Raw genomic sequence first — 22,292 nt, forward strand, 5'->3', positions numbered from 1 at the left:
TTGACGAGTATTCTTTAGCTTCACAAGTGCACAAATCTTGACTATTAAAAAATCTTTTTTTGTTAAATTTACCAACCTGCTGTATTTTTTTTTTTTTTCCAAACAAAGATGTGGATTCCAGTCCGTCCTCCTCCCTGCAATGATTGTTGTGGATCATTCTTTCCATCATCAGACCACAGCTGCCCATTAGCCAGAAAAAGGCAACGTTCATCTGACCCCTTGATATTCACCAAACCCATTTAAAGCTATAGGTCTACTAGGGGCAAAAGGAGTTGCTTGGCGACCATGTAGTTAAAAAAAAAAAGAAAAGAAAAGACTGGATCCAACAGTGTTTGGATATCAGGACAAAGTAAAGCAAGAGCTGTCTAGCATTATCAAAAGGGAGAATATGATTCTTTCCCTTATCGACACTTTAATCCACTATGTCTTCAAATCTTATGCAAAGTAAGACAATGATGCAAAACATTTAGACTAATTCAGCCACAAAACAATAGAGGGAAAAGATAGCACTCTTTGCCTCCATATTCCATGTCTGAAGTCATCCTCTGCAATCAAAGCATCTTTCAACCTCCAGCTGAAGCTGGAGCTGAAGCCCACCCCCCACCCTTCCTGCGCAAAGAGCAGGGAAGCAGTAAAACCAAGAACCAGCCAGGAGATGAGCGACAGACCCAGCAGCAACACAGAGTACATCTGAACCCGAGCCTGCGATTTAAATACATTTTTTTCTCTCCCTCTTTCTTTCTGTTACGATTTTTTTAAGTATCCATGCTGCCGGACAGGAACGCGTTTTTTGGGTTACAGCGGATCCAGACCCAGATTGAGGCTCGTGTAAAACAACAGTGATTGCACCAAACCGGGTTAACTTTCATCTGTGTGGAGTAAAATTACTCCCCTGAACAGTGTGGACTAATGATGGCCCTAGTGGTTCACCTGAAGACGGTGGCTCACCTTCGTGGGAAAGGTGACAGGATCGCAAAAGTTACGTTCAGAGGTAGGACATCTTAACCTGAAACGTCTCTGTGGAAGATTTAACCCCCCCCCAAAAAAACCTCACCGAGTGTCCTCATTTGGGCTGTGTTTGAATTATTAATATGATGGGACATAACCAGCTGTTCTGGCTGGACAAAAAGTTGGAGGGAATTTGGTTCGGTGGACATCATATGGAGCGCGCGCGGATTTTTCACTGAGGAGGATGTTCTTTTAATTTAATAAAATGCAAAACAGTTATGTAGTTGGATTTAATGTAACTTACAATAACAAAACCCCCAAATGATTAGTCTGTAGAAAAATGAAACATGGCATTTAGACGCACATTTTCAGCTGAACGGCAAACTTTTCCTTTTTTTTTTTTTTTACTTCCTTTTTTGTCACCACACTCATTTTAAATAACTAATATAAACATGTAATATTCCTATAATAATAATAATAAATAAAATAATTTCGATCACGATAAAAAAAAAGTGAGTTTGCAGCACAGTTATGTAAAATGGGAGCTTTAAATATAAATAATGGAATTTAAGTTATATAATCACGCATGTGAGCGCGCACACACCCTGTTAAAGCTTAATCACGCCTGGAAATATCAGCAGTCCCATTTCCATGTGCTTTTATGTAGTTTTAACTTTAAATATTCTCAGTGTTGACAAGCTGATGAAGTGATTACAAAGGATGTTGATACAGGTGTCCTACTATTACCACGTGTGTCCTGTAATTACCAAAATACTGCCTCTGGCATTTCTTATCTTGTGTACACTCACTGCTACTTAATTAGACACTCCTGTTCAACTACTTAATCTAAAAGCTAATCGCACAATCACATGGCAGCAAGTCACTGCGTAGGCATGTAAGTATGGTCAAGATGACTTGCCAAAGTTCATGAGGAAAAAAGGGGATTGGAGTTACTTTGAATGTGGCATGGCTGCTGGGGCCAGTAAGTATTTCAGGGAGTGCTGAGACTGAAATGTACTGGGATTTTCACACACAACCATTTCTAATATTTACAAAAAATGAAAAAGAGAAAATAATCTACTGAGCAGCAGTTGCCTGATGTCTTGTATATGTCAGAGGAGGACTAGACTCGTTGGAAATGACAGCAGGAAACGTAGGCTACAGTTTATCGGACTACCTAAACTGGGCAACTTTTGATATTCTCCTGTGGTCTTCTGCTGCTGGAACCCATGCGATTGGGCATTCTTGTCCAACTTATTTTGTTTAAACACCACAGCCTACCTGAATGTTGCCAGTGCCTATGTGCATCCCTTTATAACCATGAAGTACCTTCAGCAGGATATTGCATCATGTCCCAAAGCTCTTAAGTACTTTCTTGATCATGACAAAGAATTCACTGGACTCCAGTGACCTCCATGGTCACCAGATGCCAATGCAATAGAGCTTGATATGTGGTAGAACAGGAAATTTGCATCATGGGCATTGAACAAAGTTGCAGCAACTGATGCTATCATGTCAATATGGACCTCAATCTCTGAAGAATGTCTCCAACTCCTTGATGAATCTATGAAACGAGGAATCTAGATTGTGCTGGAGGTAAAAAGGTGTCCAACCAAAAACTATCAAGATAAAAATTGGATTTTATTAACCTTCAGCCAACACCAAAGCTCAGAGTACACACAGTTTGGAAAACAATGGGAAAAAGTTCTGCCACTGTGGATTCATTCATGTGTCTTTGTGTCAGCAAGATAGCTAGCTCAGACAGTGTGTGAATCACACAAGAACAGGACAATGGAAGTGTGTGTGTGTGTGTGGGTGTGTGTATGTGTGTGTGTTTCAGCACCTTGGACAGTGATCAGTGCTCTCTGTCAGGTGTTCAGTAGTGACTGCTCTCTGATCTGTCAACAACTCGATTGTGGAGCATTTTGCAAGAACCACCTCTTCTTTGTTTCCAGTTCTTTTGCTCTTTGTTTGTGTGTGTGTGTGTGTGTGTGTGTGTGTGTGTGTGTGTGTGTGTGTGTGTGTGTGTGTGTGTGTTTCAGCACCTTGGACAGTGATCAGTGCTCTCTGTCAGGTGTTCAGTAGTGACTGCTCTCTGATCTGTCAACAACTCGATTGTGGAGCATTTTGCAAGAACCACCTCTTCTTTGTTTCCAGTTCTTTTGCTCTTTGTTTGTGTGTGTGTGTGTGTGTGTGTGTGTGTGTGTGTGTGTATGTGTGTGTGTGTGTGTGTGTGTGTTGGGAAAATGGATGGCTCTTAGTGTTGAGCTCTGTGCTGCAGCAATTTCACCAGGGTCTCGATATTACATGAACCGTGTTATCTGAGTCAGAAATGTGATGCTCTGCTCTTTTCTCCATGGTAGAACTGTCAGCACAGTTGCTGCAGTTCATCTGCTTATGATTTCACTTGTGTGTGTATGTGTGTGTGTTTAAAAGAGGGAGAGAATTAGAGTTACTCAGGTTGTGGGGACATGCTTAAGAGTCAAATTATATATATCCATATATGAGGCCTGTTATTAACATTTTAGCCGAAAGCTTTATTTATAGTTAAGCGGGGGTAAAGATTAAGTTGAGGTACATCTCAAGGAACAAACACATCCAATCTTTAATCTAGAGGTATGTCAGCATACATAGAGAAAAGCATTAAGAACTTTTACTTGCATTTTTTATGACATCAAGGATTTATCAAAGGTATGAACACAAAAAGATGCCCTTAAACCGCATACACTCAACGGCTTGGACACATCTGCAAATTTATGCCATAGTTGACCAAAACTTTTGATCCCTTTACCTAAAAATCAAACGTCAACGGCTGCATAATTTAACGTATCATTGAAAACTGTTTTCTATTGTTGTCTGACCTAATAGACAAACATGGAATGAAAATAATTTTGCATTTTAACTCAGTTGCATTTAGATAGTATTTAAGATTTTTGCATTATCATCAGCAGTTGTCATTTAATGAGGATTTCATTCTTGAGGTTGTTCCTTTAGGTAGCACGATAAAATGGCAGAGTTTTAATCAGTGTGTTTAAATGTAATATGTGCTTTAAATGGAGCTATTTTTGGTTTATTCTATTACAAAAGCAAGAGAGCCAACACAGTAGACAAGAGAGAGCAAAGATCAAACGACCGCACACTAAATCACTTCAGCACACATTGTATGAACAATTTGCAGTCTGGGATTTTATTGTGAAGCACTTTCGTCAACTAAAGTTGTTTTGAAATGTGCCATATTAATACAGTTGAATAAAAATTAATTGAATTAAATTGAATTTAGATTAAATTTACTTTCAAACTAAAAAGTCTAACATTAAATCAAATGTATCAGTAATAGCTTTGCTGAGGGAATGAGGAAAGTTCATTACAATTTGAACATAATTGAAAAAATAAAATGAGACATTTCTGTCCTTTCCAAATCCAGGATTGTTTTTAAATTGTGTGGAAATGCTTTGCCTTTCCAAAGTGTTTGTTGATCTTATCCTCTGCTGTGGATTTTTGAGTCATGCCTTTCCCCACAACTTGTCAGTAGAGTTTCCTGAGTGCTTTCAGATCTCAAAGTTTCCTGTCTGGAGAGGAAGAAATCTGCCAGGAAAACCAATCCACCCCTTGTCCTCATGCATGTTAAGGTGGTCCGAGTTATTCTGTTTGTTAAACCTTCAGCATTGATCTAAGCTTGTGGTATAGACAAACTAGATATGTGCAAATTAATAACACTTTTCACACACACCAATTTAACATGGCCACAAGTAAACGTTAAAACATACTATAATTACTGCTTAAAACTTCCCAATTTCCTGAATGTGATGACAAGCTATTCAAGACTCTTAGGCAACAAATCAAATTATGATGGTGTCTCCATCCTTTCTTACTTAAGGAAATATGTTTCAATTGTGATGTATGGCCTTATATTAAAATATACTTCAGAAGTTTTGTTTCATTCTGATAAGAGCAGATGGAAGTAAACTACATTTATTAAAGCTCTGAGTTTGAAAATCCATCCATCCATCCATCCATCCATCCATATTCTCTTTCCTTGACCACTTTTTCCAATTCATCCAGGAATGTCCCAAGGCATTCTCAGGCCACTCGAAGGATTAGATTCCAGTGGAATGGGTGAAAAGGAAGACATGTTTGTCGTTGAGCTTTTACAGAGGTTATTCTTGAAGTTATTCTGTGAAACATATGCTTAAGTAGTGTGCAGCGTCATTGTGCTTATTAGCTTAATTCAAGTGTTGGCCGCTGATGCTTTTTTGTTCCCTGTGACCAGAACAAAGACAGACAGTGATCTTAACCACATATAATGATCCCCTACAGCTTTTAACTGGTACTTTGGTACTCTTTTTTTTAATCATATTTTGTTATTTAGTTTTTTTTTTTAAGCCACAAGAAGATTATTATTTTGAGTTGCCTTAGCTGGTGCCAATTTCAAGGATGAGTGCCCATATTAGTTCTATTCAAGGTAGTTTGTGTTAACATCGTTAGATGAACACCAAAACACTTTGATATTACTTTCCAGTCCATTTCTTAACCAGGGCATTTGAGAGTTTTGTTCTGCACAGTTTGAGTCTTTTCATCATGCCTCTTTCAGCTAGAACGAGTGAACCTGTCATCCAGCTTCACTATCTCCTCTCTCATTTTCTTTATCTATTTGATTTTACAATCTTTTATTAGCAGACGGATTAACAAACGTTTAGAAACTACACCTATATGTGATTTTTTCTTTTTTCAATTAAGATAAAGGTTCTATCACTTTTAATTCAGTGTTCCTAAGTTTTAGTTCTTGTTAATCCATGTTGAGAAAAATGGAATATGGCACTCATAGTCCAGAATCACTTTTCAGAAGATGAAAGCTGTGCTCAACTATAATGAAGACATAACGTAATGCAAAATGTGATAAAGAAGGCTGCAGCGTTCCTGCCATGGACAGACTAAAACAGTTTCATTATTTTTCGACCGTGGAGATAGCCAATGAGGCAAGTTTGCCTTGAAGACAAGCCGTCAAAAATTAATTGATTTCCTGACAAGCCTTTGATGAATTCTTGCTGTTATCTGTAGCTCTTGGTTTTTATCAAAGAACAGCACTCCAGTTGGCATTGCCTCATTGGACTGACCGACGCCTGCAGGACTACAAGCAAAATTAAGTCTGCAATATGGTGTAAAATAATTATTAAACAAAAAATAAAAAGGAAAGAAAAAAAAAGTGACTGTTTGATTAAAGATATTTTTTACTCTCCAGTAAACTTTCTTTCTGCCTCAAGACTTTTCAGATATGTTAATATTCAGATATCCATATTGCTGCTTGGCCAGCATGATGTATTAAAGGCCTGACACTGGGCTTTGTGCATCCACTGGATACTGCAAACACAAGTTGCTTTTCTTCCCAGTTGTGCAATTTATATTCATCCTTTTATTTACCTGAACATTTATTATGTTTAGTTTCAGATTGCATTGTGGGTATTTAAACCCTTGCTGTACGATAAATAGCTAAGTGTGAAGCAATAATGATGAGACACTCAGGGTGGCAGACAGGGAAATAAAAAAGTACTTCCATGACTGGATGTAACATTCAATGTTTTTTTTTTTTTTTGTATTTCATACAAAAGTAACAAATGTAAAAGTGAATAAAATCTCCTCTGTGCTGGTTTTGGTTGTCGATGGTGTTCTGCATCTTCTTTCTCTCATTTTGTTTGTGTCTGCTTGAAATCAAACTTTTGTTTTTTTTCATTTCTTTCTCTGAGGCCAGTTATTTCAATGTTGACTTTACCTTTTTTCTAGTTTCATCAAGGCCAAAAATTCAAGCTGATTAACAGAATGTTTTAGGTTGGTTTGGAGCATCTTACATAAGCTTCATATGATCTCCTTCTCTAAGCCCACATCTCTTGTTGGATGAAAACACTGGTATGACAGCAGTGCCACTGTTATCAATAATGTAGGAGGGAATGTTGTCTCTCTCTTTCTGTCTCTCTCCTATTCTGAAACTGAAGTGGTGTTTATTTAGCGAAAAACTGCTTCAAAAGGATGTGGTTTTATAAGGATGAGCAGCGTGTGGGAGTGATGAGAAAGGAGACTGGAACACTTGCAGAGAGAATTAGAAGTGGCTCCTTGTATGGGTAATATGTGAAAGTGAGGCTTTATGATGCAGGATATAATTTCCCGTTTTACTCCTCCATGTGTGTTGTAGCGTCTTGTGTTTGGATACTAAATGATGCCCTAAATGATGAAAAACATGCTTCAGAGCATGATGTTAACAATATTGCCAAAGCTGGGCCAAAACATATTTATATTCAAAGTAATTAGTAAAACCAAACTGACATAAACTTTATTAATGCTGTAGGTCTGCATGTGTTTATGTACTAGTGTGTCCACATGCTGCGCACACAGAGCTTCAGATATACAAAATAAACAGTCACAATAAAGCGGGGATGGTTCATCATGGGCCTCAAAGCAACAAGGTGAGCACAAGATGCACACCCGAATGAGTTGGGTTACTGTGCACTGAGTTGAATAACTGCAACAACAGATTAGTGTTGCCTTAAATGAGACTTCATTCAGTACTGCTGTTGTTAAGTGTTGATGTCTGATTTTTATTTCTATTCTTTAAAGTTCGCTGCAGTCTCTGTTTCTCTAATTCTGTTCTGTCGCATAGTGAGTCACATATTAGCGCTTCAACCGACTCCATTTCTCTATCCTCTCCTGTGACTCTACAGCTGTTTCATCCCACTGTTTATCAGGTGCTTAAGTCATTCATTTCTCTTTGTGTTGTTGTTTATTGCAAGCAAACAGATCTTAGATTACGATGAGACCATTTAAATGTAGGAAAAAGCCTCAGTGAGTTCTTGTATGTTTATGTAAAGCTTGTATAAAGCAGTGGAAAAGGCAGTAAAATGTACTCCAAAGATGAAGAATAAGATACAGGTTTGTTTGAAAAATTGAGATATGAGATGCGCAAATAATTATTTTCAGTGTAATCTAGTTATTTGCTGATGTATGAGTGCGTAAGTGAAATGTTGCTGGTCAGGCTGCACCCAGTTATTACAACGCTACAAAGTTTAGTCATTAGTTCAGTGGCTCAAAACTTGCAGAGGGAGTTGGACCGACTTTAAAGGTCACAGAATAAATCTGGATGTATCTGAGATGTTTAATAATGTGGGAAAGAAGATGAGTTTATCTCACCAAAGCTATCAATTTTCATTAACTCAACCACCTGAAATATTGCAAAATCACTGCTCACTAGGACTGCAGCTGCGATATTAACTGACCCATCTGATACAGATCTGCTGACGAGAACAACACAGAGCTCCGAAATATATCCTGCTTTTTTTTCATTGATTTTTATGTAGATTGCATTTTGCAAAACTAATCCATAAAGTTAAAAAAAGCTGAGAAGTTTAGAAACTTTCAAGTGTCCCAGTGCTGCTGATGTGTGATACTAAATACCCAGATGTGAGCAGTTATGAATATTAGGATTGGAAAGAAAAGGGACTCCAGGTAGCTAATTTCTGTTAAAGTCTCTGGGTTTTACCTCCTAATGGACGAACAGGGAATGAATTCATAGCAGTGAAGAGCAAGACTTTTATACACACTCTTGGCCAGAAGGTTGGCCAAAGGAGAAAAAGAATAAACATGAAGAATCAAATGTCTTTACATTTATGAAACAAAACAAGAAGATTATCAGCAACTTTAAACAAACGAGCCCAAAGCCACTGCAATCATAATAAAACTACTTTATTAAGTGGAAATATTTGCAACAAGTTTAAAATGGTCCATGGAAAGGTAGCTGTGGCACAATATGTGGTCCAGCGGTTATACGCTGAAATAACAGACATTATGAAATACATAATAAAATAAAGAATAAAGCTTAAGGACTAAGGGGAGCCTCATTATCCACGGGCTCCTCTTAATAATAAAGAATAAATGTGTTCAGCGCAACACGGCAGCTTCACTGTATGGTGGTGGTAGTGGTAGACCAGATCTTTGTGTCTGACCACAACGACTTGCTTGGCTACTTCCATGTTGCGAGCTGTCAAGGCTGTTGACATTGGGGCTGGGGTCTCTCTGGACCTGCTCTGTGTTCTTCTTCTATATAAAAAGCCAGAAATATCTCCCTTTCTTTTCGATCTTATATAAAATAAAACTGCTTGCATGCTATAACTGTCCACATTTTCAAGCCAGACCTTAATATAAACCAACTACCAGCTTTGCTTGGCTCTTGTTTAATTCAAGTGGATCATGTAGCTCTACCCTTTTCCACAATCATCTCCATGTTAAAATAGCCATCAAGGATGGCTATTTTAACATTTCTTTATCATTTATTTTCAGCTCCACTGTGAAAATCTTGATTAACCGAGCTAATGTGTCGTCCCTTAAAATATTAAATACCACAATTTCCCCCTATTAAAGTGAATGCTACCATATAACCAGATTAGCACTGCTACATAGCTTCAGGCTAACATTTTAATAGCATTACATAACATTAATTGTTGTACTTGCACAGGGACCAAATAGTCTTTCTTTTTTTTTTTTTTTTTTTTTTTTTAATATGCAGCCAAATATTAGTATTCTTTCAGGATGTCTAATTATGAAACTACTTTAAAATATACTTTAAAAACTGGTGTAGTGACACTCCTGTCTTCCCCCTCGAGTGATCTGTCAATCACCTGAGATGGCACCCGGGGCATCCAATCAGATATCAGAGAGCCCTCTAGCTTAATAGAAGTGCAATCCAGGGCAAGTACACTCACAAAAGGAAAAAAGAGAAAGAAAGAAAAAATCCTTTAAAACAAATAAAAGCAAATAAAGCAAATATCTTTTTCTCTTTTTGACCTAATATACAAGTAATTAATATAATGCAGAATTATATCCTAAATATATAAGATAAAGATAAAGAATAATTTAGTAGAAATAAAAAATGTTAAGTCTCACGAAATCTGCAACCTTTTGTTCAGTTTCAAAATCCGCCAGTAGGAAATAGCGTCTATACATTAATATATTTTTGCTTGTTTTAAAAATCCAACAATAATTAATTTCTCTCAGTTTTTGAGACTGAAACTAAATCCTTAGAAATGTAGAACACAAGTAACTCACTGCTTTTTTGAGCTGTAAAAATGAATCTACCAATCGAAACTGAGATGGCAGTGACCATTGCCATCGACTGAACTGTTCTTTAACCACTAAATTCCTCCTCATCTTGCAGGTCTGCCTTTCTACAGTCGAGTAGCAGAAAACTGTGAGGATGTGGCTCATTTCAACGAGGTCAGTGTCTTCATTACCTCTATCACACAATCACCACTTAGCAGTTATCAGATAACCGCATGATGATTTCAATGCAGTTTGGAAGTTTTGTTAATGAACTGTAGAAAGTCAATGATTAGCAGGCATAGTGAAGGCTGAGGTTTATTTGGACTTTATTAAATATCCATGTTAATGGATGTTAATCTTACATTAAACATGTGTTTTTTTTTTTAACATGGTGTGAGTGAGTATGGTATTTAACATTTTCCTGAAAAACACAATTGAGAACAGCATTTTTGCCGTTTCTATGCTTTCTTTTGAAATAGAGACATAATTTTCAGTTTATCTTCAGTTTTTTTTTTGTTTGTTGGTTTTTTTGTTTCCAAGTCAAAACCCTTTTTTAAATATCAGGTTCAAATAAATTGAATTAAATCATTTTATATATATTAAGCACTTTGTGTTACATTTAATCGTAGGGAAAATTTCTTCATAAATAAAGTTTGATTTGATTTGATTTAACACAAGAGATTGTTAGATTCCAAGATACTGTCAGGAATTAAGGGTGAAGAATAATTTTGTTGACGACCAACAGGTTCCTGCTTTGAGCTTTGGCAGGAGGAGGGGGTTGGGGGGGGCGGCAGGTTAATTATTGTATTAATTTTTTGGTCTGTTTGTTTACATACTGTACTAATGTTTGGGTGAAAAGGGGGCAGATAATATAAGACTTTACTTCTGTTGCTCCTTATTTCATTCAAGTTTAACTTGAAGATATGTTCAGATTTTAAAATATGTTTTGATTTATTGAATGAAATGAATGAATTAAAAAGGTTTGCTCAGGTTGATGGGGGTTTCTGTGGAGTTTGCATGTTTTCTCCTGGCTTCTTCCCATAGAGACATGTATGTTGGGTTAAATGGTCACTCGGAATTCCCCCCAGGATTGAGCGCGAGGTGTTTGTCTCTCTCTGTTGACCCTGCTGTGAACTGTGACCTGTCCAGCAGGTACCTGCTTCTCAAAATAGCTGCTGGAATAGACTCCAGCCTCCTGTAACCCTGCATTACAAGAAGCAGGTACAAAAAAAGGGATGGATGTATTTCTCTCATACACTTGATGATGAAATTCTATATTATGTGATAAAATGTGCTTTCAACTTTATTATTCGCCCTTATTCTTAAGTAAAGCTTTGATGCCCAAAACCCTCCAGACCAATATCTTGTAACATACAAAGAGCTGTTTCCTATGTGTATGTGGTGATGTGTTTTTTCTGTAACAGGTCTCACGTGTCAGTATACGTTGTGAAGAAGAGTGAACCAAAAGCTCAAATGCAATATATTCAGATTTTTATTCACATTAATGAGAAATTTCAGAGATTCTGGTTTTAACTGGAAGACAAAATTGTAATTCACAAAAAGTACTCATTAGGACTCTTATTATGTGCCGTAGCCACTCTGTGAATTAAGTGTCACCTTAGTAATGTGTGGATTGAAAAAAAGATATTGGTTTTTACCTGCAAACGGCCAAAGTCCTGCCAAACTTCTCTCTGGTCCACATGGCCTATCAGTATCTAAGTGGTAGTGATCTCCACTCATGCATTACACCACTGTAATTAAATCAGGAACTTTATAGTCCACTGCTTCTGCATTCAGACCTAGAAGTTGAATTTAAGGAAAGTTTAGTGGAGACAAACTCTTTCACCACTTCACTTTTACTCCTGTAAATTGCATTATTCCCAGCAACAACACACATCTGTTACTTCGAGCCCCTTTGCTACTGGTCTCTGTGTCTCATTTCTTCCTGCCTGTTGTGAGATTGTGGGAAATGTTCCCAGTTGGATTCCCATAAGCTCCTTTGACACTGAGAAACCTGTGTAATAGGATGAATCAAAATTTGAAGCGTCATAAAAGGAAATAGAGATGCGTGAACAGAGAAGAGATGGCGGTTGGAGAAAAAGAAAAATGTGCGACAGAACATCTGCAGCGGTAGAAGAGGAGGAACAGAGGTATGAGGTAAAGTCAGCTAATGAAATGCACAAAACAAAAGAGAGCACCTCAAATACATTTAATACCTTCCCAGAAGAGCTTTGAGTAAAGACTCTTTTTTCTCTCCCTGTCTTTCTGTCTTAGCGGCTGTTTCTTGCAGGGAAAAACATTTTTCCTTTGATGGGTTCACAAGCAGAGTGCTGCTTCCTTTACTGATAACCGCCTCATTTGTTTTCGCTGTAATCAGGAAAATGGCTAAATGACTACACACTCAGACAGTCTCACATACGCAGAAAAGCGCACACACACATGCATACAGTCTGCCAAAATAAGGTTGTTTTTGTAGAGTGAAACAAATGCACGATATGATACCAGACAATAAGCGAAATGTGTCAGAAATATTTATAATCGTGGAATAGTCTGGAAGCATGCTACAGTAGCGGGTATGGAGTAGAATACCTTACAGTATGATCTCCTTTGACAGTCTCACCCGATTCTTGCATCCCAGCCCTGCAATTCCCGGGGAGGTCATTAGCATTACTCAGCATCAATGAAATGTTCAGCGTTCCCTTGAGACAACTCCAACAGACTCCGGGCCTCGTGTGTTTGGTGTTGTGCGTTTGTGTGTTGCTGGTGCTCAATCACACTCTTTTCTTGACCCTTACAAATGTTGGAGCAATTTTTTCTCACATCCTCCTCATTGTTGTCCTCGTCCTTATCTCTGGAATGTTTGCATGGCTCAGTAAGTTCAGTCCAGTCCCTGGAGTCGAGAGGCCATTAGCATAGAGTTGTGTGTCTCGTTGCTTTATGCATGGACTAGCAGAATGCCTTTGAACTAGTATGCGGAGAGACTGGATGGGGAATCTGTATTCATTATTCATTGCATGGTGGGGCTTTTAGCTGCAGAACACTAGGGCTTCCCCCTTATAAGTTAGACACAACTGGAGCAGAGAACAGAGTCCCGCACTGAATGTGGCCATAGGGTTCAGCTCTGTTTCTGCAGAAATACCTACGTGGGGGCACATGTAAGCATATAAAAACAGTTCTTGTCTTTAAGCCCCACACATGATGTCAAGACATTTAAACAATGCAAAGAAGGTATAAGGAAGCATTATGCAAACATGATGAATATAAGCTGCAGCTTCCAGCTAGTGCAGCCTTACAGTTTGGTGAGTGAGATATCTGACTTCTTAATGGGAGTCTTGGGATTACGTAACTCCAAGTCTGAATCAAATGACTTTTTCATGGCTTTTCAGGATGTTGTGTACTTACTGCTTGGATGCCCATTTCACAAAAGGGATTTGCAAGCTCTGCATACAGGCAGATCACAAAAGGCAGTAAGAAAAACTGGCCACGTCCTGTTCATTTTGTCTGTCTTGTAATTTGATAAAATCCCTAAATATCATTGCTGATCTTGGTTAAACATATCTAATCCAGTTTTTCAAATAAAATACTTTCTTCATGGCTTTAATAGGCAATAAAGAAACTATACACTTAACCTAGTCAAATATGCACATTTTTGTGAATATAAAAATTCACAATTTCTGTCTTTAGACTGCAGCTGCTCATGCTACTCATTTAAAATAATGGACTACTGTAAATACAGCTGCTACCAAGAGATTTAGATGTATCAGTTTTCAAGAACAGCCAAAGTGAATTGTTCAGGATCTCTGGGTCATGTATCAGTATATTTTATTGACTCTTCAACTTTGGAAAACACACCAGGGACTAGTTTTTTTTATTTTTTTATTTTACTCTTGAAAGTTTGGCTCTCTGAATCTGATTTTGACACATTGGATGTTCAAGAAAAGAAAGGTCATCCCTGTTGTCCACTTTTAATCCACTCAAAATTTGTGATCTAAACACATCATGAAGATGTTTTGATAAGTTTCAAACATTAGTTTTCACATAAATCCCTTTAAAAAACAAACAAACAAAAAAACTGTATGTAGGTGCATGTAAGGCTGATTCAGAAATTTTAAGCATACATGTTAATGATTTTAAAAGTGGAATTTTCTTGCAGGGATCTTAAATGGATTAAGTGCATTTTAACAATGTGAGTTGTTAAATTGCAGAGAGATTACACAATAAAGACATCTTTGTTATATTGCTATCGATCACTCATGCTTAGGGCTATATCTGTGTGAGAATCCTGCTAACATAACAATGCCAGATCTGTCACAACTGTTGTGTTTACAACATAGTGCCCTGTTTCTGCAAAGGCAAATTTTCTCAAAACTCTCAGGCATGTCTTTGAAAATCACTGCTGCTGGCTCAGACATGAATACTTCTACATATTGTAGCAAGACCCAACAAACCTGCCATGAATGTGCAGTGTGACAAGTGTTAACGTCTTGAAGCTGCCGACTTATTTCATACTATAAACACCAGGACTCTGCAGGGGTATGCTGCATATTGCAGATAACGTAGTTTATTAATTTCTATTTTTTTTCTTTTTTATCCATTTTCTTCTGCATAGGTTCAGGATAGAAACTCAGACACCTTTGCAATATTCTTCTCTTAAGGCATTTCCAGGCCAGAAAGGAAATATTATCTTTCCAGTGAGTCCTGGATTTATCCCATGGTCTCTTCAGTCAGACATGTCTGGAAAACCTTTATGAGGAGGTGATTAGGAGGCTTCCTCATCAGATGCCCAAACCACCTCAAATGGCTCATTTAGATACAAAGGGAGAGCAGGTGTAGGCCAAGCTCTGTAGGCTGTTTATCTAGTCCACAAGTCCACAATCTTTTTAGTCTCTGCTCTAATTTTATGGCCATAGGTGGGAGCTGGAACATAGACTCACTGGTAAAATGAAAAACTTCACCTTTTGGCAAGAGCTTGACGTAGTTAAACTCATCCACTTGATGCAAAGCTTCACTCCCACCCTGGGGGAAGCGCTCCAAACTTTTCTGAAGGAGCTGACCGTCATCCTGACCACATGTCACTCATCTGTCACTTGCCTTAGTTGTTGTTGGCCTGAGGAAGGTTTTGTAATGTTGGGAACTGGCAGGCCCCCACCTTGGCATGCCAGTCAGCTCACACTGCACACAGCCTCGGTTTTCCTCCCCTGCAGATGGTGAGCCCATGTGGAGTTCTGTTGCATTTTTTTTTTTAGCTGAGTCAGCTGAGTCCCAGGAGCCATGGCTTGACCACCACATGCTTGGCTCCAAGGGTCCACCGGTTTCCCTTTTCTATGTGTTGTTTACACTCTGAAGCCTTTGCCATTGAGGTCTATGAATCTCTGTAATGTGGCCTTTATGAGCTGTTTTTTTATGAGAGACCCCAGGAGTGGCTAATGCCCCCCAATAACACAACTCTCAGTCACTGGAGTACTAAAACTCGACCACAGTAAGGCAGTGACTCTGAAGATCAGAGCTAACTGAGTGAGTAACTGTTAAAATAAATCAATATTAATCAGTATAAAAGAGGGAAAACTTATTTTTTGCTACAAAGTCTGAATTTTAAACAACCTTGGTCTCAGACTGTCAACTTTTTATCAAGCAAAACACATAATTATTTACAAGGGATATTATTTTGTTAATGTTAATATTTTAGAAATTTGCAGAAAATGGCTGATATCCGATATCCCGTGGCAGAAGTTTTCCAGTCAAAGCCTCTTCAGCCTGACCTCAACTCGTGGAAGTTTAGTGGCTAATCAAAGCCAGTGGATGAGCTCCTTTTCAAACCACTTCCCAGATTGTAAGGATAATCATGTTTGGGAAACTATCTGGATCATATCAGGTTTAACTCTTACACGAGCACACATTGTATCACTATCAGAGGGAGTTTTTTAAACTAATCAACTGAGGTTATATCCCATAAATGAGCAGAGAGTAGCATACCTCCATGCATTAAAGTGGTCCACCTCTGAAGGTCATATTTCTATTTTCTACGACTTCTTCAGTGACTACCTGGACAGAGAGAAAATTAAATAGCGTTTGCCTCAGGACAGAACACAAGCTGGAATATATCCACCGCTGAAAATAGTCTCTGAATTTCACTCATTTTTAACACTCAGGGCTGCTCCAGGGATGTGCTTTCCCACTTTCCCTGGATTATGAATAAATGATAACCTAAGCTGAATATTTTCTTTGCTATGTTGGAAAGTTGGGAGAAGGCTCACACTTCAACTACACTTCAACTATGTGCAGCCAATATTAGTTAAAACGAAAAAGAAAGTCAGAAGATCAGCGTATAATGCAAACATCTGCACAAACTGATGTACAGCTTAACTTTTTCCTTTTGGGGGGGGTGTCAACATTTAATTTATTTTGTTGTTGTTAACCCCTTAGGAAAAGGGAAACGTTTAATGTGTTTTTTGGTGTGTGCCCATGTGCATCAGCTCATTACTCTTCCTCTATGATTCCCCCGTAAGGAATAAACATCAGAACATGAACTAGGAGAAGAAGATTATTTAGCACTGATGTGTTTCAAGAGACAAACTTTAAGCAGAAAGTAAGGTAGTCTAGGCAATGCATGCATGATGAGAGGCATTTTCCTAAGCAGTATCTACTATGTAATAACACATCACTGTATGTCTGAGTACTTTTAATTAAAGGAGTTTGGATTTTACAGTGAGGATACCTTCTATATTTATCGAAATTAATTCCTTTTTTGGGGTTAGTATGAGACTGAAACATTTGTAATTTTGATTTGCCAAAGGAATTTGTGGTGTTAAACATCTGTAAATTGATCACAACATAAAAACAATTCACAAATAAATTAATGTACTTCTTTTATAACACAATTTAGCTATTTACATTCCATCTTCACTTTGACCAGTGCATTGGATCAGACCAGATCTGCTGCATCATATCTGTAAGCCCAGCCCAAAAAACAACCCAACTCACAGCCATTTGATACAGTAATATGACAGGCAGGTACAAGGCATGACAAGAAAATGTTCAGATGGTTAAATGCTGCTATGCATCACTGAGTACATCATCTCTTGGCTATATAGTGTATCATCTTGCAAAACTTCTTGTTAAAACAACTTTGCTATAATAAATTATATTATTCAGGGCACATAACTTTGTCGTTTTGAACTATTACTCAGAATGATCTAATGACATATTTCCTGCCTTTTTTAAGGCTATTGTTTAAGAGTTACATGAAATTATAATACAATTTCGGTTAAATAAAATGTTTGAATAAATGGGACACTGTACTGACACATTCAGTATTATAAGTTAGATTTGGATGAAGAAACCTTGAAGCATGGAAAGTATGCCGGGTTGCACACAAACAACAGGAGGCACGAGAGTTCTTTTCAACTGATGTTTACCGCGGTCTTTCTCTTACACCACAGGCACACCGTAGAACTGGTGACACACAAATGATGTACATAAAATTAACATAGGCTTTTAAATGACATAAATTATACAATAGACAAACAATAAAGTAAAACATACCACTTTGGCCTGCTAGTGAACAAACCGGTGCTTGTAGAAAATACTTATTTAGCTTCAAAACTCTCTTAACGAGCACGATGTCGGGTCTGTCGGCTTCTGCTGTTTTCACTGCTTAGCGCTACACAGGAAGTGACCTTTACATGACCTTGCACTTATCTTAATAGTTTGACAAACAAAATTTCTCTTAAATGTACCATATTATTAAATGTATGACCCTATAAAGATTACTGAAATGCTATGAATACAAAAATAATTATGTAAAATAAATCGCAAATGTAATATTCTTAATGACATTAGCTTACAAATAGCTCCGCCTAGTGGTACATCTGAAACTAAGTAACTTCAACCGTTACAGAAAGAAAGTGACACTTGAGAAGCAGCTGGAATGGAAACAGGGCAGGATGGAAGTTGAGCTGGAAAAAATAAGTTTAGGCCGGGTTAGTGGTAGTAATGGGGTGGGGATGGGGAGGAGATTGTCAGGGCTGTCAGTAAATTCGACAAGGTTGAGTTCCCCACCCAAGTCAGCTTATCACTGATGCTGTTTGATCTTTATAGTCAGACACAGAGACACAGACATCGAGTGCAAAACAGTAAAGCAAAAAAGAAAACAGGACCATACATAGCCCATTTTTGACAGCTTACTAAATAAAAGTTAGCCAAAAAAAATTACTTTAAAACACCAAGGAGAATACTGCGTTTAGAATATTAATATGACTATAATAACAGCTGCTGCTGTTCTGCTGTTGTTGATTGTTTTCCTTTTTTTTTGTTTTGTTGTTGCACATGAATCATTTCTGTTTTACATTTGACTCTGGGTATATGATTGTTTCATAGTTAAAACATTACCCATGCTTGTTCATTTAAAAGAACACATCAGTTTATTTAGTTAAATGGGTTTTGATTTTGCACATGTGTCTGTCTGTCTTTCTGCCCATCAGTCTGTCTGTTCACAACTCTCTGTAAGACCTACCGGGAAGATTTTTTAAAACAATTTTAATGAGTTAGCCTGACTTACAGTCCATAAAATGTTGGGAGTGATCTATAAGAATTCTTAAAAATGTGGGTGAAAATGAGCTGTTTGGGGGAGCTCTGCACTCTCTGAGTGCTTTTCTAGTTTTTTACAGTATGCACAGTTAATAGTAAGTTGATGCAAGTGAAAATATTGAGACAGCAAACAAATTCCATGTCTTCCTGGAAGAAGACTTCTTCACTAAAGAAAAGACAAATAAAAAAGACTGTTTAGAAAACTTTTGGAGCCTCTTGTTTGTTAATTTTCAAAGATTAGCTGTTCAGATCCAAACAGAGAAAAGCAGAAGCTGAAGATATCCGTTATAAACTTACAAAAGTGTTTTATTCAGGATGCTGGAATTAGGAAATTTTTGGCCGATACCAAAAATATGTTACAACCATACACCAGGTGCCAAGGGGGCCACCGGAAAAAACAAAAATCAGTAAATCATCAGTCTCGATCATGATCACAGCATATTTAAAGTTAAAGCATGTTGTGGGCTGTAAATACAACAAAACAACAAAATCTCCACAAGCGGCCGCTACAAGATCTAAGATTAGTTCTGCGCTGAGTCCAGCTCTGAGTGATGGAGCTGACTGGCATAATAGCACCTCTAGATCTAACTCGGTTGTTCTCAGATTGAATGATCTGCATGGGTACAGAAAAAGTCTAACACAGGTCTGAGGTCATGCTTACAAGAGATGAGAAAAGGTACTGTTAACCTGCCAGAAGTGTGTACAGCTTACGCAATCATGCAGCAGTATCTCCTGTGAAAAATACTGTGTAAGAAGGCATTATTATTATTAAGTAGAATGTATATGTCGCTGCCTTTCCCTGTTGATACAAACTTTGGGCGATGAGAAATGTGATAGAAATACAAGATCTGAATACAAAACAACTGATATAGTTTTCTCTACGGGGTCTGGATTTACTTTGAGGCTGAGTAAAAAGATTGGAAATCCTGGAGGAGCTCATTGTACACCAACTACTTCTTTTGAGAGAAGCTGGATGTAATGGTTCAGGCAACAAATGGCCACCTCTCTGAGATTTATCAAGCATGGTAGAATGAAGAGAAGCCATGAGGCAGACCCAAAATTTGTTCAAGAGCTTATATGTCTTGGGCTCATGGCCTGAAAACAACCCATGCTAAGCTGCAATCTCAAAATAGCCAGAACAGTTCAGGCGTTGGGTGGTTGGATGGATACTCTGTATTGCAATCAGTCAAAATTACTGAATGACTGCCTATATACACACTAAAGGATATTCTCTGCAAAAGCTGCAACTATACAAAAAGATTAATTTGTTAGAGATTTGTTGAGCCAGAAATGCAGAACTTTGAGGTTTTAATCACAGAATAACCTAAAGGCAGAACTCACCAGGGAAACATGGTCTAACACACACAATAATCCAGCCACTTAAAACAGAAACCAAGCCGTATATACACACACAAACAGAATGAGACACATGTGGAATGACTCAACTAATGAGTCCAGGTGAGCTAATGAATGGGAAAGCAAAACAGGAAACTAGACATCAGGGAACTAAACCAGGAAAACTACAAACTAAAACAGGAAACCAGAAACTGAAGAGAACATGCAACATCACATCCTGACGAAATCATACTGAAAGCATTTAGGTCTGTTGCATCATTTCAAAATCTCAAAAACTAGTAAACTCACTGTAAAGAGCCCTAACTGCTTGTAAAAACTTCAGAAGTAGGCGTTCTATTGAACCAATTTAGGAAGTGAGGGTAAAACACAGAACGTTCATTCATTCATTTTCCTAACCGCTTAGTCTGATTAAGGGTCGCAGGGAAGCTGGAGCCTATCCCAGCAGTCTTTGGGCGAAAGGCAGGGTACACCCTGGACAGCTCGCCAGTCCATCGCAGGACAACATATAACATACTGTTCATAATTAATCATAAGGGAAGTGTTTCACTCCTCTGTGTCCATGGTAACAGTTATATTAAAGCATGATGGGCTGGGGAACTGAGAATGACCCAGTCACCCATTCATTCATTGCAACACTAGAGCATGGGATCACAGCAGTAATAGCTTTTTCTCCTATGATCATTTCAGCATTTAGCCCCTCTGATTTACACTGTGGCCTAAAGGCCTGCGGCTACTGAGATCATACCTGTCACTTTTAATGAGCAGCCTTGCTCTGCCAATTAGGCATCATACAGTACGGAGGGTTAGAGGGTGGAATCTAGGGATAGTTACGTCTTCCTGCAGGCGTGATGAAGACTAAAATAAAACCAGTGGGATCTTGTTTTGTTTTTTTTTTTTATAGCAGTACAGTGGCTCCTTCTCAGATCTTCCACATTTCATTACCCACATAATCAGAGATATGTTAAAGTCAGACTGACTGTTAGAGTAGGCGGATTGTAGCAGTTTCACATCAGTCAGTGACACTGTTCTACTCCAGTCTCACATAAAGCAACATTAATTACACCAGTATCGTGAAGCTGAGGCTGTCATGGTTTCCTTTCATTTCGTCTCCCCAACATCACTCCATCTGTTTGTAATAATGAGCCAAAGAGGCAGGTTTTTATCACAAATGAAATACCTGTGGCACAAATTATCATCTTGCAAGACAAAGAGTTTGGTCCTCTGCAGTAGTTAAAAAGTGTTCAACATTATTAATAAGCAAGATCTGCTTTTAATCTTAAAGGATCTTATGAAAGTGAAGCAAATGAAAAGTACAAAGATTAAAATAAAAAAGTTGGGCTCTTTCCCCCATGCTGTGTGTTGATTTTATCACATCTATATCGTCACAATTTCACACGCTCCATTAGCTTTTATCATTTTTCTGCAGCCTTGAGGCTATAATACACTCTAAAAAAGGGGCTACCACTTATAAATCACTATCAGGATGAATATTAAAGTTCAGTTTGAAGAAAATTTGTTTCACCTGCTAAAAAAAAGAAAAAAAATTTTTTTATCAGTACTCTAAAATTTCTCACTACGTTTCTCATGTAATGAGTATTAGAGAGATTAAGATAGAGGTTTTATATTTACGATAATACTGGATGAATGAGTTTCCAATAAGAAAAAGAGAACTGAAATACCCCCAAAGCCAATTGTTTCACGTGGGAAATTAAAGGAACCTCATTCGCTCTGACCTCAAAATCTATAATGGCCACCATTAGCATAAAAAAGTTGTCATAACAGCTTATTAGCATTTTTTTCCATAAACACATTAACATGCTGGTTTTTGTACAAAATATATAATAGCATGTATGGTCTCTTTTCTTTACTTGAAAGTTGTTTGCCGGTTTAAAGCTCTAATTTCATGTTTCCAATATATTATATGTCCTTGATATAGATACCTGAATTTGTTCATCATGCTGACATCAAATTTACTCCTAACATATATTTCTTTCCGTCCAAAGACTACAGAATAACAATACGTTTGTTATGACTCTCATCAACAAAGAATTTCATGATTAGAGTTGATTTTGCTGCCAGAATACAAAATGTAGGAAAGGCAACAACCTTTTCTTCAATATTGTAAATAACAATACAAAATCAACTGTAAATATAAAATGTGTTAATATATCTTTCATGCCTTTCAATGAGAAGTAAACATAAATGTATTAGCAAACTCCTCAGCTTAAGTCGGAGAACATACATCTTTATGGTGGTGGTGTATGCCCCCCCCCCCCCCCCCCCCCCGTTTTGCAGACATTTTGCTAAATTCAGTTTAATTG

The 22,292-nt window shown here is 37.7% G+C and overlaps 1 protein-coding gene across 1 annotated transcript in view; it reads left to right on the plus strand.

Moving 5' to 3' along the window:
* Window positions 1-909: 909 nt before the first annotated feature.
* otofa (otoferlin a) overlaps window positions 910-22,292 on the plus strand; it is a gene marked incomplete at both ends in the record, with an annotated part of 88,889 nt that continues 67,506 nt past the window's right edge. Inside the window, 2 exons of the mRNA XM_079255090.1 lie at window positions 910-991; window positions 10,145-10,203. Of these exons, the coding sequence (XP_079111216.1) occupies window positions 910-991; window positions 10,145-10,203 (141 nt within the window). The remainder of the gene's footprint in view (window positions 992-10,144; window positions 10,204-22,292) is intronic.

This window comes from Telmatherina bonti, assembly GCF_933228915.1.
Source record: "Telmatherina bonti genome assembly, chromosome: 16".
NCBI classification, from domain to species: domain Eukaryota; kingdom Metazoa; phylum Chordata; class Actinopteri; order Atheriniformes; family Telmatherinidae; genus Telmatherina; species Telmatherina bonti.